At 28.7% G+C, this 19,123-nt stretch overlaps 1 protein-coding gene across 1 annotated transcript in view; it reads right to left on the bottom strand.

Moving 5' to 3' along the window:
* LOC123272269 (dynein axonemal heavy chain 8) overlaps positions 1-19,123 on the bottom strand; it is an 89,243-nt gene that overhangs the window by 35,659 nt on the left and 34,461 nt on the right. Inside the window, exons 19-34 of the mRNA XM_044738966.1 lie at positions 18,335-18,619; positions 17,875-18,105; positions 17,602-17,807; positions 17,216-17,436; positions 15,319-15,467; positions 15,010-15,146; positions 14,504-14,642; positions 14,196-14,416; positions 10,723-11,395; positions 10,208-10,394; positions 8,183-8,325; positions 7,827-8,025; positions 5,836-5,954; positions 3,843-4,450; positions 996-1,193; positions 678-923 (exon numbers count right to left, since the gene is read on the bottom strand). Of these exons, the coding sequence (XP_044594901.1) occupies positions 678-923; positions 996-1,193; positions 3,843-4,450; positions 5,836-5,954; positions 7,827-8,025; positions 8,183-8,325; positions 10,208-10,394; positions 10,723-11,395; positions 14,196-14,416; positions 14,504-14,642; positions 15,010-15,146; positions 15,319-15,467; positions 17,216-17,436; positions 17,602-17,807; positions 17,875-18,105; positions 18,335-18,619 (3,962 nt within the window). The remainder of the gene's footprint in view (positions 1-677; positions 924-995; positions 1,194-3,842; positions 4,451-5,835; positions 5,955-7,826; positions 8,026-8,182; positions 8,326-10,207; positions 10,395-10,722; positions 11,396-14,195; positions 14,417-14,503; positions 14,643-15,009; positions 15,147-15,318; positions 15,468-17,215; positions 17,437-17,601; positions 17,808-17,874; positions 18,106-18,334; positions 18,620-19,123) is intronic.

The following is a 19,123-nucleotide window of genomic DNA, read 5'->3' as shown; positions in this document are numbered from 1 at the left end:
TTATATCTTCAAAAATGTCAATAGTTCACAAGATACAAGGTCATTTCTTAATTATATATCTAGAGATCATCTTCGAATGCAGCCTAAATACTTATCACAATAAATTTATTATCGGTGAGAATGATATGAAACATTGAGAAGGTACAAATTCAAGTCAAGACCTTTGTAATGACACTAAATTTTATTAAAAAAACCGATTTTATCATATCACTATCTTGGAAACAAAATTTTTCTTATTCTCTTAATAATATAGATAAATAGTCTAATTTATTAATAGTGGAAATTAATAAGTGCAATTGTTTATTAATTATAGATATTTTAAAAATGAACAAATCTCAAAAAATTTGAACTTTTTTTTTCAATTTTGTATTTTTTCATAATTTTCAAAATTATCCTTTTTGGGATTAAGTTAAAAATATAAAGCAATTTTTTGTTTTACATCAATAAAAAAAAACATTTTACTGAGCCGTTATTTTTTATAAAATGAAAAACAAATAGTTGTTATACGTTTAAAAACGATGTTAAAACTTGAAAATGATATGGTTATTTTATCACCTCTAAAAAATCTAATTTTGAGCTCTCTAAAGGGATTTTTTCCTTTAGGATAATAGGTTTGTTTCACCGTGTGGATAGTTAGAAAAAAAAATAATTTAAAAACGAATATGTAGAATAAAAACCTCGTTAAAACAATCTGGAAAAAGCTGTAGCCGGCGATAAAGGAGGCTAATCTTGTTAAACTTTGTTTTCCCGAGCCACCCACACCAACCAGCATCGCGTTGCCCCTTGACACTCCGAGAATTCGTGAAATTCTCATTAAATGAACTAAAGCGTCGTCAAAGAATACCAAATCTAGATTCATGCCACGGATGCTTTCGTTGAATTGTGTCATGTTTTCGTGGACCTTTGATGTCACAGCTTCGTAGCTTAGAATAATTAATAAAATATATAAAAATAAATTTTAATAATTAAGTAGACTCTAATTGCTATTAAAGTACCTCGGGATTTGTTCATAAGTCTTGGGAGCTTCAAAAATAAAGTCTTCGGGCTCATCACCTGTCGGATCAGGAGCTTCGCGTAAAAAATTAACAAAGTACGCGTCAGCTTCATAAGACATGAAATCATCTCCCAGTAATTTTTCACCCGTTTCTTGAAGGGTTTTTTTAAACCAATCTTTGTCATCTGCATTTACAAATCTAAGAAAAAAATTTTTAAAATTGAATGTTAAATTTTTAAGATTTACACGGTAGAAAAATTAAAGGGATTTTTACTGTTTCGTTATTGTAATTTTTATTGAATAGAATAGTAACGGTGGACTATATACTTCTCATTTAATAATTTTTACGAACTACTACCGTAAATTGCAGTGAATTAATAATACTAGCAAGAGCCTTAAAAAGTCCAGTGCTCTAAAAGCTAATTATACAAGACGTGATTCACGGAAAAAAGTAAACTGTAATAAATAATAGTCGATTTATAATAAATAATGATAAACTGGAAAAAATTACCAGATCAAACAGTAAAATCAAGATTTTAACAATCACTTTATAATATTTATCATTCAAATGCTACAATTTATTATTTACATGGAAGAAAATACTATTTCAAACAGTAATATTTGCTATGTGAAGGTCCAAAATGTTTAAGTATAATAATTAAGAATTTTGACTTTGATATTTATCATTTCGTACCTAAAAAATGATCGCAAGATATGTAAAAAATATAAACTACAGTTACAAAATTTCTATACAAGCAACGTCAATATTTACAAAGCAAAATGGTAAATTTTAAACGCAACGCTAATAATCAAACTATAATTATTGATTTGCTTGGATTGGTAAAATATATATTTTAAGAGTAGAATTTTTACTGTTTCAAATGTTAAATTCTCCGAGTGTGAGACCTTCCCCTTCTCCTCATACTATAGACTATATATTGAAACGGCAATTTTTACTGTTTGAAACTGTAATTTTTTAAGATGAGAAAGTCGCTATTTACTATAGTGACAGCTACTATTCACATTTTCGATATTAAATTATAAATTGTGGCTTTTACACTTTCTACATTAAGTTTTGTAATATTTACATTAATGCCATCCCGATGTCCGCTGTACTGTTTGAAACTATAAAAATTAACCGGAATCTGAGTGAATTTTACGGTTTACGTTTTCCGTGCAATAATTAAGAATTTTGTCTTTGATATTTATCATTTCGTACTTAAAAAATGATCGCATAATATGTAAAAAATACAAACTACAGTTACAAAATTTCTATACAAGCAACGTCAATATTTACAAAGCAAAATGGTAAATTTTAAACGCAACGCTAAAAATCAAACTATAATTATTGATTTGCTTGGACTGGTAAAATATATATTTTAAGAGTAGAATTTTTACTGTTTCAAATGTTAAATTCTCCGAGTGCGAGACCTTCCCCTTCTCATAGTATAAACTATATATTGAAACGGCAATTTTTACTGTTTGAAACTGTAATTTTTTAAGATGAGAGAGTCGTTATTTATTATAGTGACAGCTACTAATCACATTTTCGATATTAAATTATAAATTGTAGCTTTTACACTTTCTACATTAAGTTTTGTAATATTTACATTAATGCCATCCCGATGTCCGCTGTACTGTTTGAAACTATAAAAATTAACCGGAATCTGAGTGAATTTTACGGTTTACGTTTTCCGTGCAATAATTAAGAATTTTGTCTTTGATATTTATCATTTCGTACTTAAAAAATGATCGCATAATATGTAAAAAATATAAACTACAGTTACAAAATTTCTATACAAGCAACGTCAATATTTACAAAGCAAAATGGTAAATTTTAAACGCAACGCTAATAATCAAACTATAATTATTGATTTGCTTGGATTGGTAAAATATATATTTTAAGAGTAGAATTTTTACTGTTTCAAATGTTAAACTCTCCGAGTGCGAGACCTTCCTCTTCTCATAGTATAAACTATATATTGAAACGGCAATTTTTACTGTTTGAAACTGTAATTTTTTAAGATGAGAAAGTCGCTATTTACTATAGTGACAGCTACTATTCACATTTTCGATATTAAATTATAAATTGTGGCTTTTACACTTTCTACATTAAGTTTTGTAATATTTACATTAATGCCATCCCGATGTCCGCTGTACTGTTTGAAACTATAAAAATTAACCGGAATCCGACTGAATTTTACAGTTTAATTTTTTCCGTGTAACTTTTACAAATCAACTATCGTAGAAATGAACAGTCGGTATTTTTAAAAGAAATTTTAGGGAGGGAAAAGGATAGGAGGTTGGACTGATTGGTAACTTTGCAGTAACTGAAAAAACAAATCAGAATTTTTGATTGAGAATCGAACCCAGAATTCCTACTCGGCAGTCAGAGACTCTTCGGCTGCGCTATCCGAGGCTATCTCACGCTAATTAAGAAACATTTTAATTTAACTATTGTAAAATTTGTTACTTCTATTAGAAAGATACAGAGAGAGCACTGAAAATTTTTAAAATTGATACAAGAATAATAATATTTTTATATCTTAATTTTCATTCTCTTACTATTTACGACAGTGATATTGTATTTTTTCTTATCAAATTTAATACAATAATTATTTGGTGAAATTACGATAGTAAGTCATACAAATTTCGTAAATAAATAGTGAATTTTCTTCTAAAATATTTGACAATTATAAGTAATGAAAGTATAGTCCAGCTTTACAATAGTTATATCGTAAATTTACCCAAAAATTTTTTCCCGTGTAGATAAATTATTTAACTAGATAAAATTTTTGAATGCTTAAAAACTCAGAAGCTGAAAGAAAATTTCTATCTCAATATTTACCTGTCGGAAATAACACGAGTGCACTCGTGACCCCAGAGCTTAAGCAAAGTTCCCGGTGTTTTGCATTCGGCTCTCTCGATGCGCAGAATCCCCTCCCAGATACGTGACAAATCACGTAAATTAAATACATAGTGAAATTTAGCTGGCGTCGGTAGCATTTTCGCCTTAGTCTGTTGCCAAACAATACGTGTCAGCGGTACCAATTTACCCAAAAAATCGGCAACCTCCTTGGAAAATCTTTCTTCAGAAAAGTAACCGCAGCCAATTGCGCGGAATATTGTGTCAAGTGACCTGTCACTCGGTAGAGTGCAATTAAAAATGTTAAATTGCCGCTTCAATCTGGGAGGAATGTCATTTCTTCCCCCGCCGGGGTGGATCATTGCTGCCAACAATTGTATGTCTTGTATGGTGCTGAAATGTCCGGGCTTATCTAGCGAATAGAATCCGCGGTATTCCATTAGTTGACGCACTATTTCATTTGTTATTTGGTCTCCCCACTCATTAATTGCCGGCATATTAATGTCATCAATAAAAACTGTCATTTTCTTTCCACCAGCTGGTCCGTACGTCGTTCCAACTCGTTTCTCTACGTAACTTTCGAACACTCTCTAACAGTAATTAATCATTGTAAGAACTAACTTTACAACTAAAATTCATTATTTTAAGGCAATTAATTAATTTCTTCGTTTATTAATTATTTATTATTATTATTATTATTATTATTATTATTTTTTTATAAAACTATTGTCTATATAATTATATATCAAATATTAATCCATATAATTAAGCAAATAAGCAAAATTTTATGACATTCATATTTTTATCATAAAAATTATAATAATAACTAATAATACTTTTATACTTTTTTAATTAATCGGCAATCCAGTTTAATAAAACAATTTTTATTTTTTTTTCGTAATAGCAGTTACGGACAATGTCTCGGATAGCTTAACGGGTAGAGCCTTTAGTGCGTGACCAAAAGATCCAGGTTCGAATCCTGGTCTAGGTCATCCGAATTATTGTTTCAGTAAAATTTATTTTTAATGACAATTTTAGTTATGTATTGTGGCTAAATTATTTATATCTGGAAAGAAATACCGGCTAACAACATTACGAAAAAAAAAAAATTGTTATATTAGACTCGATAGCCAATTAATTCAAAAAATATAAAAACCAGTCTTTAGAATGAAATAAATACTAAAAATACTAATAATAATACACTGTAAAAAATTCTCAGAGAGAATAACATTCATTTAAATGAATTATTTTTAACTTCCCGCTAAGAAAATCGAAGATTTTCAATAATCGGAAAGTTATTATTTTTTATTGAATAAAAATAAAAAAATTGTTATTTATTTAAATTTAGCGATTTTAAAATTATTGTAAATTTTTTTGTCAATTTATAAAAAAAAATAAATTTTAATGTTTAAAAAAAAATTGCGTTATTTTTTTTTTAATTTTTACAAGCAGCATTTTTTAATAAATTCTCTCTATAATAATTAATTTATTAAAAAATCCTAAAAATTTCCGTATAAAATTTAATACCAGTAAAATTGAAGCAATTAATTTTATTTAGTTAAATGCAGTAATGTTAATAATTTATTATTTTTTATTATTACGTCAGAATTTATCAATAAGATTTGAAAAAAAAAATTAATCTTTATCAAAATTTGGTTGAATGTTCCAAAAATCAAATTATTTAAAAAATATAATTAATTTACACACTTAAAATTAATATTAAAAAAAAAATAACAATAATAATAATAATAATAAAAATGATGATAATAATAATGAAATTTTCTAAAAATCCTTTATGATTATTGCTAAAAATTTAAGTGTAAAATTTTTAAAAGAACATTCAAAAAAATTGTGAAATAATTATAATAATACTGATGATAATAATAATAATAAGTTTAAATTTTAAGGAGTATTAATAAAACTATAGGCAGCCGTACAATTTAAACTTAAAAATAAAAACTTTGAACAAGTTTACCTGGACCATATTTGGAGTTGATGCTGAAGAGAAATTAAAAGACTTATTTAAATGATTCTCAGGATCGTACTTAGACATGTAGCCTTTAATCATAACTGTCTTTCCTGTTCCCTGTTCACCTGCAATGATTTTCATTATAACCCTAGTAGAAATGTAATCAAGTATCTGGCCAGTAACTGGCTAGTTTAACCAGGCTTAAGCTAGGAATTGGCTAGTATAATATCTAGTAATTGTCTAGTTACTGGCCAGTTTTACTAGACATCAAATAAAACATGATGTCACTTGTAGATTTTGAGGTTATTTCAGATTAAATATGGATAAATTTGTTACAATTCAAAAAAATAATGATATTAATAATATAAATAGTAATAATTACTTATAGTAATAATTAATTAACGGAATAATTAAAAAATTTATTTATGAATTTAACATTCAACTGGTATAAAAGTTTCATTTATAAAAGTATTAAGAACTATGAAATAACCCTCGCGGTTTTTGAAATACCGTAAATTTTCGGTATTAATGCGTTTACTGTAAATTTACCGTTATAATTCTGAAATAATACGGTATTTCTGTGGTCATTTTGGCCAGTTTTTTTACTATAGTTATGCAGCATTTCTACCGTACTTTTGCTGCAAAGTTCAGAAATAATACTATAAAATTACTGTAAAACTCTAGAACTTTTACCGTAAAAAATCTATGTATTAACTATAATATAACTATAATTTTAAAGTAATAAAATCGTATTTCTACGGTAAAAATACCAAAAATATACTATAATTTTGTCGCATTTATACTGATATGATTAAAGAAATAATGCTTTCTACCGTAAGATGGACGGCTGTGTTTATTACTCGGTGAGTCTTATTAGGTGACTGAGTAATTAGATATGGATAGTGTCTCTGATAGCTCAACTGGTAGAACCTTCGGCGCGTAACTAAATGATCTGAGTTCGAATCCCGGTCTAGACTAAAAAAAATTATTAATAATAATAACAATCGAGAAATTAGTTTATCAACCTCTTAAAAATAATTCACGATAATTTATAATATTATAAAAAAAAATTTCAAGCTATTGAATAATAGTAGTAAAGCAGCATATTTTTGGTATTTTGCCGGTAATAGAAAGTAGGGATCTTCTTTTCCGGTTTTTTGCTGCAATAATGCCGCAGATATACAGTAAATATGCGGTATATTTACGGTTTAAATGCTGTAAATATACCGTAACTTTTCTATTGTATTGCCATAAATATTCTGAATTTATTTCGTAATTTTTTCATAATAATTCGACAAAAAAACTGGCTAAAATAACTGAAGTATTACGGTAAAAATACAGCATTTATATCGTATAAATACCGAATCTTTACGGCATTTCCAAAACCGTGAGGGAAATTATTAATTTATTATATTATATTCTTAAATATAAAACTAAAAACATTAATAAAATAAAAAAATAAAAATAACGGTTATTTTTAAGTGTTTTTACACGTATTAGCAAATCTGAAAGAACTCCTCGTAAAATTTTTAATAATTTATTTAGATGACAGTCTGGAGTATTTGTTTTGATTGCCCATAACCGCATTTCGGTTATTATCTCAATTTTTTTAAATATATTACAGATTATTTTTATATAGAAATACTCAATTTTTTTAAATTATTTACACTGTTTCTTAATATTATTATTATTATTATTTTAAATTGTAACAAACTTATCCATATTTTATTTGATGTTTTATTTGATGTCTAGTAAAACTGGCCAGTAACTAGACAGTTACTGGATATTATACTAGCCAGTTACTAGATATGATCGCTAGCCAGATACTAGATTTAATCGAGTAAAAACTTGATCATTTCTACTAGGGAATATTAATCTGCACCGTTAAAGAAGTATTTGTCTTGCCCTTTAAAGCTAAGAAGAACAATTTCTCAAATCTGTTGAAATTGAAACGGCAAATGGGGTAACTAATAAAGGCATTACGTTGGGAACATTACCAATGAGCAAAACAGGCTTTCCTTGCCGCGCAATTACGTCGATCAGAAACAGAGTCCTCGTGTTATCCACATTTGGAACCAATATCGTGTAATACTGTAGCACACGCTCCGGCGGATATACGAAGTCAGGTACCATCTGGCTCCAATGTATCCATTCGCCTCTATCCGAAACTAGGTACTCGAACAATGTTTCCTCCGGCTTTAAACAAACATTTAATACTCACATTTATGTCTAGTCGATATACTAGATATTTATCAATACAGATCGGTATTAAAAAAATAGCTTCGTATATCACGTTAAGTCTTGTATTTTCTGATAATTTATAGTCTTGTAAAATTTATCAGTAAATATATACCAAAAGTTTTGGCCAGTCACATTTTGACGGATGGCTTAGCAAGTATTCTTCTAGAAGTTTTCGGCCGTCTAATTCCAAAACTGCGCCAAGGCTCCATAATAATGAAAATAGAAACAATCTTTCAATATGAGAGTCTTCATAATCTAAAAAATTAATAAAAATTTGAGCGTTTCTTACATAAATTAAGAAATTTACTATGGATATTTATAAAAATTCAATTAATCCATAGACAAATAATAAAAAAACAATAAATTTTGAAAATCAAAAATTAATCTGTATCATATACACATCATAACATATACAAAAAACAGCTATATTTTTTAAAATATTGATCCTAAAAAATTTTTATCGAAACCAAACTTATTCAAAATTAATTTTTCTACAAATTTTTCTTTGATTTCAAAGTTTTTAAGACTGCAACGGTTTTTTTAAAACTAAATATTTTGAAAAAAATAAATTTTATGAATTTTATAAAAAACTAGCAAACTTGCAGTCACCATGTGACTGCCGTGACTTGTGAACTATAAATAAATCAACTTTTGGTTTATTAAATAATAATTTTTGTTAAAATGCACTGTAATTTCTTAAATATTGACGTTTATAAAGATATAAGCTCATTCTGATGTTACACTCATCAAGAGATTTCATTTGAGTACTCACATGCCTTTATGATATATTTTTCATATATACATATATATAATATATATAAATATATGGAAAATTGATGTGGGTACTCAAATGAAAGGTCTCGATGAGTGTAATGTCAGGGTGAGCTTATATCGTTAAAAATATCAACAGTGGGCAAAATACAACGTCATTGCTTTATTATTCACATTTTTAAAGATATAAGCTCATCCTGATGTTACACTCATTAAAATCTTCCATTTGAGTACCCACATGCATTTTTGATATATTTTTCATATATACATATATGTAATATATATAAATATATTAAAAATTGATGTGGGTACTCAAATGAAAGGTCTCGATGAGTGTAACATCGGGATGAGTTTATATCTTTAAAAATGTCAATATTTCACAAGATATTTGTTGAATTGTACTGCACTTTCTTAATTATCGACGTTTTCAAAGATCTAAGCTCATCTCGATTCTACACTCATCAAGAGCTTTCATTTGAGTATCCACATGCATTTTGATATATTTTTCATATATACATATACATAATATATATAAATATATGAAAAATTGATGTGGGTATTCAAATGAAAGGTCTTGATTAGTGTAACATTAGAATGAGCTTATATCGTTAAAAATGTCAATAGTTCACAAGATACAAGGTCATTTCTTAATTATTTATCTAAAGATAGAGCATTTTCAAATGCAGCCTAAGTACTTATCATAATAAATTGACTATCAGAGAGAATGATATGAAACCTTAAAAAGGCACAAATTCAAATCAAGACCTTTACAATGACACTAAATTTCGCTAAAAAAACCGATTTTATCATATGAGGAGCTGATTTTCAAAAGGGTATCTTTTCATATTTTAAAAGAGCAGTTTTTTGAACTTTTAAATATTAATTACTTTGAGAATCATAAAGATTTCTTAATGAAAATCGAATTGTAGTTTGATAACCGATAGCATTTTATAGCTAAATTTAAAAAAGTTCAATAAAAATATTTATAATTGAAGATAACCAGTTTTTTGTCTCGATTAATCAAAAATGAAAACATACCCTTTTGAAACTCAACTCCTCATATGACTATTCTAGACACCAAATTTTTCTTATTCTCTTAATAATATAAATAATTATATCTTTTCAACTATTGATCATACAAAATTTTCATTAATACCAAAATGATCTATAATTAATTTCTCTACAAATTTTGTTCCAAAAATTTTTTTCTAAAACCAAAATTTTAAAAACTACAGCTGTTTTTTAAAACTACTCAAAATTTCCAAAAAAAACATATCATGGATAGTAATTCTGCCAAAAATTATTTCGAAAATAAAAACAGTAAAAAATTCTAAAACAATTTTAAAAATAATGTGATAATTCAAACTTTTAGTATCATTGAACAGAAGAAGTCCTGTCAGCAGATCGATAGACTGCCTGATATAAAGAGCCTCTAGAAGCGTGATCTTAGCTTGTAGCTTGGTCTGTACAAATGCATGAGCGTCGTCATATATTTTATGGAAAAGTCCTCGTAGTATTTCCGCTTGATGGCTTGGTCTGGTCTTCAGCCAACCCTGTAATCATATTGCATGAGATTTCTCAACTGTATTCATATTCCGAGGTGGTGCTCTACGAGAAACAACAGTAGAGCCCGACGATAAAGCCCAGACAAAAGACAAAGACCCAGATAAATATTCCGCAAGCTGAAGGACAAAAGACAAAAGACTACGCTCCGGCATTGCAAGCAGTATCATCAGCATCACCATCACCAACACTAACATTCAAGACTAACTCCCTCTGAAGGAGCACGTATCAACTGTTACCAGTCTACATGTGATATAATAACAGAATATAACACTAGAGTGTTGCAGATAATCAAAATGAATTTACAGAGTCAGTCACCTCGAGTATCGGAGCCCATTTGAGGACAGAAGCACTGATAAAGACCATTCCCATCCTTGAAACAGTCGCCGGCGATGCATTGTCAATATTGTCTGGTTCGAAGACAAGCTTGCTGTTGGCGTTCATTATTATACGGTCGCCATTAGCGAGTGTCAAGGTTTTGTTGTCGTCTAAAACGGAATTCAGATTCTCGATCCAGACTGCGTCGACAGGCCCGTCTAGGACCAGCCACACGTGCTCGGGCTTTTTGCTGGACATGATTCGCCGCCAGAGGGTTGAAAAAATTCCGTCTGTCCAGTCGTTGGTCGCCACATCTAATCTTCCGAACATTTGGGGGGCTGTTATGGCTTTCGGGTTCATTCGGATTTCCCGATGAGGAGTTCCTAGGGAAGTCAGAGCCTTCATCAGGGTCCAGATGCAGCTAGTCTTTCCTGAACCGGTTGGTCCGAGGATCATCAAGCCGTGGCGCACTAGAGATGTTTCGTAAAGCTGGATGACTTTTAGGTTCCACGGAGGAGTGTTGATAATCCCGAGAGAGTCTACGGCCAGGGATATAGAGGCTTGGAGGTCCTTGTAGGACTGCGTTGTTAGCTTGATGCCCGGGAACATGTCCTCGATTAGCGAGAGGAAAAGTGGCTCGTCTTCGTCTACTAGTTTTGACAGGTTCATTGCGCTGAAAAATTTTGGGAATTTTGGTTGGGGATTAAATTGGGGGTGTTTATTTTAGATTTAATTTATAAATTAGAGTTGAAATTAGGATTGAGTATGATGAATGAAGTTTTGAGAATGCATTGATGCTCGGAATCAATACGTAATCATTTTTTATAAATTATTTAATTAATAATGGTAATAATTATGCTAATTATGGTAATAATGGTAATAATTATGGTAATAATGGTAATAATGGTAATAATTATGGTAATAATGGTAATAATTATGGTAATAATGGTAATAATTATTATGAATTTCACGGTAAAATTCAAATTAAAAGTATCTTTATAGGCTAAATAATAATTTGATACTGCATTGACTCTCTAAATCAATAAATAATCATTTTATATAAATGATTTAATCAATAATGGTAATAAATATCATGAATTTCGCGTTAACATTTAAATTAAGGGTGATTTTGTAGACTAAATAACAATTTGACACTGCACTAACTCTCTAAAATCAATACATAATTATTTTTAATCAAATTTTTAATTACTGTTAATAATATTGATCATTAATATCAGATTGTAATTGAAAGTAAGACAGTTTTTGTATGCTATATAAATTCATGTAGATTGCATTGACACTCTAAATAAACACATAATCATTTTTTATCATTGTTTTGATTACTGTCAGTAATATTTACCATAAATTTTACGTTAAAATTTGAATTAAGATCGTTTTTATAGGCTAAATAACGCTTTTGCAATGCTCAAAATTAACACATAACCATTTTTTTTCAACTATTTAATTAATGATGGCAATAATTATTATGAATTTCACGTTAAAATTCAAATTAAGAGTGTCTTCGTAGGATGAATAACAATTTGATACTACATTGACTCTCTAAATCAATTCAAAAATATTTTTCATCAAATTTTTGATTATTCCCGGGAAAAACGGATTAGATCTGGCCAGATCTTTAAATTGTCTCTATCTGACGAGATCTGGCCAGATATAATCAGATCTGACCAAATCTGGTCAGATCTTTAAATTGCCCAGGTAAAAAAGATTGTATATAATTATATAAAGTCATACATAATTATATACGAAAAATGGCTCTATATAATTATATAGAATTATTTCCATACAAAAAAAAAAAAAATCGGCGCGTGCAAGAACCGAACCTGGGACCCGACGCTTGAATGACTAATTCATTACCTGTTTACCTACAAGGCTTACTTGAAGAGTAAAGTTTGTAATAACTACAAGTAATGTGAATCGTGTCCATGATCGATGCGTAATGAACAAAGTTTTTTATCAAATTTGCAAATTATTAAATATCAATATACGCTGATAGAAAGATTTATTAACTATTAACAAATTAATTTATTCGAAGAAAATTACTTAATTTATTAAATTCGGATAAATATTTTTTAGCATTCAATAAATATTTATTTGGGAGGAAAGTATATTTAGTAAAATAGTTTATAAGTATTTATAAATACTATTGATATATTAATAGTTAACAAATATAGTTATTATATCTGGCCAGATATAATAAAATCTTTTCATGTCTGATGTATTTTTCAACTCAAATATAGTTATATCTGTTTAGATCTGATCAGATATGACTAGATCTGATTATGTCTGATATATTTTTCTACTCAGATATAGTTATATCTGTTTAGATCTGATCATATATGACTAGATCTGATCATGTCTAATGTATTTATCAACTCAGATATAGTTATATCTCTTTAGATCTGATCAGATATGACTAGATCTGATCATGTCTGATGTATTTATCAACTCAGATATAGTTATATCTCTTTAGATCTGATCAGATATGACTAGATCTGATTATGTCTGATATATTTTTCTACTCAGATATAGTTATATCTGTTTAGATCTGATCATATATGACTAGATCTGATCATGTCTAATGTATTTATCAACTCAGATATAGTTATATCTGTTTAGATCTGATCAGATATGACTAGATCTGATCATGTCTGATGTATTTTTTAACTCAGATATAGTTATATCTCTTTAGATCTGATCAGATATGACTAGATCTGATTATGTCTCCAATCCCATGTCTGATCAGATATAAATAGATCTGACCAGATATAATTAGATCTGACCAGGCATAATTATATTTGGTCAGATCTAAACCTTTTTCCTCGATCTGTTACTAATATTTATCATTAATATCAGATTGTAATTTAAATTAAGAGTATCTTTTGATGCCGTATAACTTTTTTTAAACTGCATTGACGCTCCAAATTAACACAATGATTTTTTATGATTGTTTCGATTACTGTCAGTAATATTTACCATAAATTTGATGTTAAAATTTGAATAAAGAGTGTTTTTAACGTCTAAATAACGCTTTTGCCTTGCATTCACTCTCTAAATCTTTATTAGAGAATAGCGCTTTGAGAAACGTCCTTACGTAATTAATTTTTTAATTACTTTTAATAATACTTATAATAAATTTTGGGTTTAAAAATCAATTAAATGTTTTTATGCGCTTAAAAAACATTTTGCACGGTATTGAAGCTCAAAATCAACGCACTCTTTTTTTATGAAATTTTGACATATTCTTAAGAGTGACACACTGTCAATCCAAGTGTTTTAACAAAACACACATAAAGTATTTTGTTCCTATCTTAAAGCACTGTAGTCACTTTTAAAACACTTCCACGTGTTTTAAATTCATATGTTAAATGCACATTTGTAGTCACTTTTAAAATACTTGAATTTACAGAGCATATAGTAATGATGATAATAATAATAAAAATAATAATTGATACCGAAGAACTCTCATCAGTGTAGTTTCTTCAGATTCACCAGGATGAGCCCGTTTCTGGGCGCCCAGGGTCCGTAAACAAGACAATATATTTCTCAACCCAAAGTCATAATGGACTTGCTTGCTCAATTGTTCTTCGCACAATGCATACAATGTAAAAAATTTACGGGACAACACAATGTTATCTTTAAATCCACAGGCGGCTAATTTAACCCGTATAATTATCTGCGCAAATGTTTATATTAATTTTAATATTTTCACCAAAAATTTATAAATTAATAATAACAAAATAATAACAATAAGTTAATTTACCTGTCGGTCTGGTATCATCATAGCTACGCTGCGGAATTGAGTTTTTAAATTTTCAGGAAGTTCTTGTCTGCCCGCATATCCTGGATTCATCGTTATAAAAATACCAAATTCATAATCAATGTTGTACGTTTCTCCGTCGCTAAAAAAAAATTATAATAATAATTAATATTATTTAATTTTATACACTTTCTTTAATGTATATTGCCGATAGGCGCGCAAGTTGTTGAATAAATAAATAATAATAATAATAATAATGAAATTTTCTGAAAATTTTTAATAATTATTATTAAAAATTTTAGTTTAAAATTTTTTTAAAAACTTTATATAAAAAAATTGTGAAATTATAATAATAATAATAAAATTTTCTAAAAATTTTGTATAATTATTGTTAAAAATTTTTTTTAAAACTTTGTGTGAAAAAATTGTGAAATTATAATAATAAAAATAATAATAATAATAACAATAACAATAATAATAATAAAAAAATTCTAGCATAAAAAAAATACCTGAATAAAAAATTTTTACGTTTTTCTTTACGCGCTGTAAAAACAATAGCTATTTGTTGAGCTGCAACAGAAAGAACGGGCAAATCGATACGATTAAATTCATCAAAACAGCCCCAAGCTCCTGCTTGCGCCAAACCCTATATAACGAGCAATGAATAATGTTAAAATAAAATGATAATGAATAAAAATGTAGTTTATAAATACATGCAAAAAATCTAACGGCAATCGAATCTTTTGTCTCTATTCTCTAACAGACGAAACCAAATACTCAGGTAATTGAAATACGAAATAACCGAATAGATAAAAGACCTTAAATATTCGACCAAGTCCCCGGAAATCCATTTGATCAGAGCAGTTGAACACAATGACGTATTTCCCAAGAGCTTTTCCCATGTCTTTGGTTGTTTCTGTTTTCCCAGTGCCAGCAGGTCCAGCTGGAGCACCTCCAAAATTCATTCCTTTAAAGATACAATAAAATTAGATATCTTTTGCTTTAAATAGTTCCCGTTTACTTAAATAGTTTCGGGTTATTTATTTACTATTTAGTATTTTTTTATTTAAATTTCATTACTCGGAGAGGCATTATTTCAGAAACAAATAATATTAGAGAGTTGTGCCGATTTGGAATTGAAAAAAAAAAATTTTTTTTAATGCAATAATATCTATAGATTAAAAATCATTAAAATTTTTTTTTCAGATAAAATTTCAAATAACCATAACAATAATAATAAATAACTAGCAACCTTGCAGTCACTATATGACTGCCGTGACTTGTAAACTATAATAAAATGAAATTTGGCTTTATTAAATAATGAATTTTGTTAAATTGCACTGTACTTTCTTAAATATTGACGTTTTCAAAGATATAAACTCATCCCGATGTTACACTCATCAAGAGCTTTCATTTGAGTACCCACATGCATTTTTGATATATTTTTCATTTATCCATATATATATATATAAATATATAAATATATGAAAAATTGATGTGGGTACTCAAATGGAAGGTCTTGATGAGTGTAACATCGGGAAGAGCTTATATCTTTAAAAATGTCATTAGTTGACAAGATAGCAATGTCAGTTCTTAATTATTGACAATTTTTAAGATATAAGCTCATCCTAATGTTACACACATCAAGAGCTTTCATTTGGGTACCCACATGCATTTTTGATATATTTTTCATATATACATATATATAATATATCTAAACATATGAAAAATTGATATGGGTATTCAAATAAAAGATCTCGATGAGTGTAACATCGGGATGAGCTTATATCGTTAAAAATATCATCAGCGGACAAATTACAACGTCATTGTTTTATTATTCACATTTTTTAAGATATAAGCTCATCCTGATGTTACACTCATCAAGACCTTTCATTTGAGTACCCAATTGAGTTTTTGATATATTTTTCATATATACATATATATAATATATATCTAAATATATAAATATATGAAAAATTGATGTGGGTACTCAAATGAAAGGTCTTGATGAGTGTAAAATCGGGAAGAGCTTATATCTTTAAAAATTTCATTAGTTGAGAAGATACAATGTCATTCCTTAACTATTGACGTTTTTAAATATATAAGCTCATCCCGATGTTACACTCATTAAGAGCTTTCATTTAAGTACCCACATGCATTTTTGATATATTTTATATATATATATATATATATAAATATATAAATATATATATATATATATATATATATATATATATATAAATATATAAATATATGAAAAATTGATGTGGGTACTCAAATGAAAGGTCTCGATGAGTGTAACTCCAGGATGAGCTTATATCGTTAAAAATATCATCAGTGCACAGATTACAACGTCATTGCTTTATTATTGACATTTTTAAAGATATAAGCTCATCCCGATGTTACACTCATCAAGAGCTTGCATTTGAGTACCCACATGCATTTTTTATATATTTTTCATTTATACATATATATATATATATATAATATATACATATATAAATATATGAAAAATTGATGTGGGTACTCAAATGAAAGGTCTCGATGAGTACAATGTCAGGATGAGCTTATATCTTTAAAAATGTCAATAGTTCACAAGATACAAGGTCATTTCTCAATTATGTATCTTTAAAATATTAATAATAACATTGGTAATTGAAAAATTTTTTTTCCAAAAAAAAATAGGCTTGAAAATTGACAAAATTAAAATCATACCAACTGCTTGCGCAAGAGTAATATAACATCTGTCAGTAAGAGGCGTAATAACAAGGCGGTCGGTGCAGCCCAGAAACTCGTTTTGATAAATAAAATCAACGTCAGTTATTTTAATATCAACATTTTCCGTTTGGTTGTTGTAATAAAATCGAGCTTGTTTAAGCCATTCAAAGTCCTGAATACTCCGTATTTTAAGTCTGCATAGCTCGTCGAAAATGTCTCTGAAAGTTTATCGAGGAATTAAATGTTAACTTTAGTTTTGGTTGATGATTAAATGGAGTAATGGAAGAGTAAGGAGTAAGAAAGTTTCAATAAATGTAAAGGAGTTTCGGTATGAGGGCCAAAGAAGAACGAGTTGAGAGTGAACCAAAGGAGCCTTTCCTTACCTTTGATGAACGTGAATGGTAATGAGTGCCTCGTACTTAGCTCGCTGATACTGGGTTAGATCTTTAACCGTAACTTCAATAAGCCCATTAAGCAAATCTAAAAACCATTGATTTGTTTTCTTCATTATCATTTTATCCCGACGAGACGACGTTATTGCTGTTTCTGAGTCTCGGGTCCAAAGTGTTTGAAGTGCTAATAGCGCGACCTAAATTTATTTATTTTTTTTTATTTTTTCTGAAACTCAAACAAAGTATGAAGAAGCAAAAAAATACTTGGAGAATCGATTCTTCGATTAGAGTCAGGATAACAGTCTCAGGATTTGCAAGCAACTGGAGACCTTGTGATATCACGTCGCCTACCGACTGCTGGTGGACTTTCAACAGGACATTTAGCCAGTTTTCTACGCCCCCTGTGCAGAGTACTTGGGGGTCCAGCAAGACTTTTTCTTCCTCGCGAGAGAAAATCGCCAGGACTTTATCGTACTCGCTGGCAGAAAACTCGAGCTGAAAGCAGAAAAATTAATCTTTGAATTTATTTTTGTACATTGATAAAAGGATTTATTAACTATTAATAATTTAACTTAATTAAAGACAATTATTTAATTTATTAAATTTAAATAAATATTTTTTAACATTCAATAAATATTTCTTTGGGAAAAAAGTACATTTTTTAATAGTTAATAAGTATTTATTAGACTTAATAAATACTTATTTATTTGTAAGACTTACTTACCTTGGCGACGTTATCGAAAAAGCCGTCCAGGTAGTTCTGGATGGTGTGACTGTCGGCAGCTTGGCCAAGAATCTCCAGCAACGTCGGGTCCGAGACGAAACAGAATCTCGGGAACACAACACGCTTAGTTTCAAGATACCCGCTGAGAGATTTTTGGCAGGACTCGAGCTGCTCCAAAAGGTGCGGGAGCAACTGACTCATTGTTTCGTCGCCTGTGCAAGTTTCCACGGCGTTCATTTTTTCTCGGGCGCGATACATTAGCTTCACCCAGGCTTTGTCAATATTCTGGAAGAAATTAATTTATTTATTAATAAACTCATTTAATTCATTAATAAACAATAATAAATGTAATATAATAAAATATTATTAGTAATGAATAATAAATTTTTCAATAATTAATAAATCCAATAATAACTAATGAAATCTAGTAATATTTTTAAATTGTCGCTTTTTAAAGAGATCTTTTTTGATAAAAAGCCTTTTTTACAAAATTAAAATATATTCAAAAGTTTTTTTATACACTGAGAGAAAAATATGGTCAACTGAACTAGGAAAATCTAGTTAAATAGCATCACCACTATTTAATTGCAGTTCTTGTACCTAACATTATTTATTATATTGAACCTCAGTAGATAGTTACTTAAACTATTTTCAGTTAAATATCAGCTTAATAGCCATCTTGATTAAGTTTAACTCAGAAAACAGAAAAAATAATTCAGATAGCTTGGACCGGGAATCGAACTCGGATCTTTTGGTTACGCACTAAGGGCTCTTCCAGTTTAGCTATCT

The sequence above is a fragment of the Cotesia glomerata genome, linkage group LG9 (genome assembly GCF_020080835.1).
Source record: "Cotesia glomerata isolate CgM1 linkage group LG9, MPM_Cglom_v2.3, whole genome shotgun sequence".
In the NCBI taxonomy this organism is placed as follows: Eukaryota; Metazoa; Arthropoda; class Insecta; order Hymenoptera; family Braconidae; genus Cotesia; species Cotesia glomerata.
The sequence above is the reverse complement of the archived record's forward strand: the minus strand, read 5'-3'. Positions and strand labels throughout refer to the sequence as shown.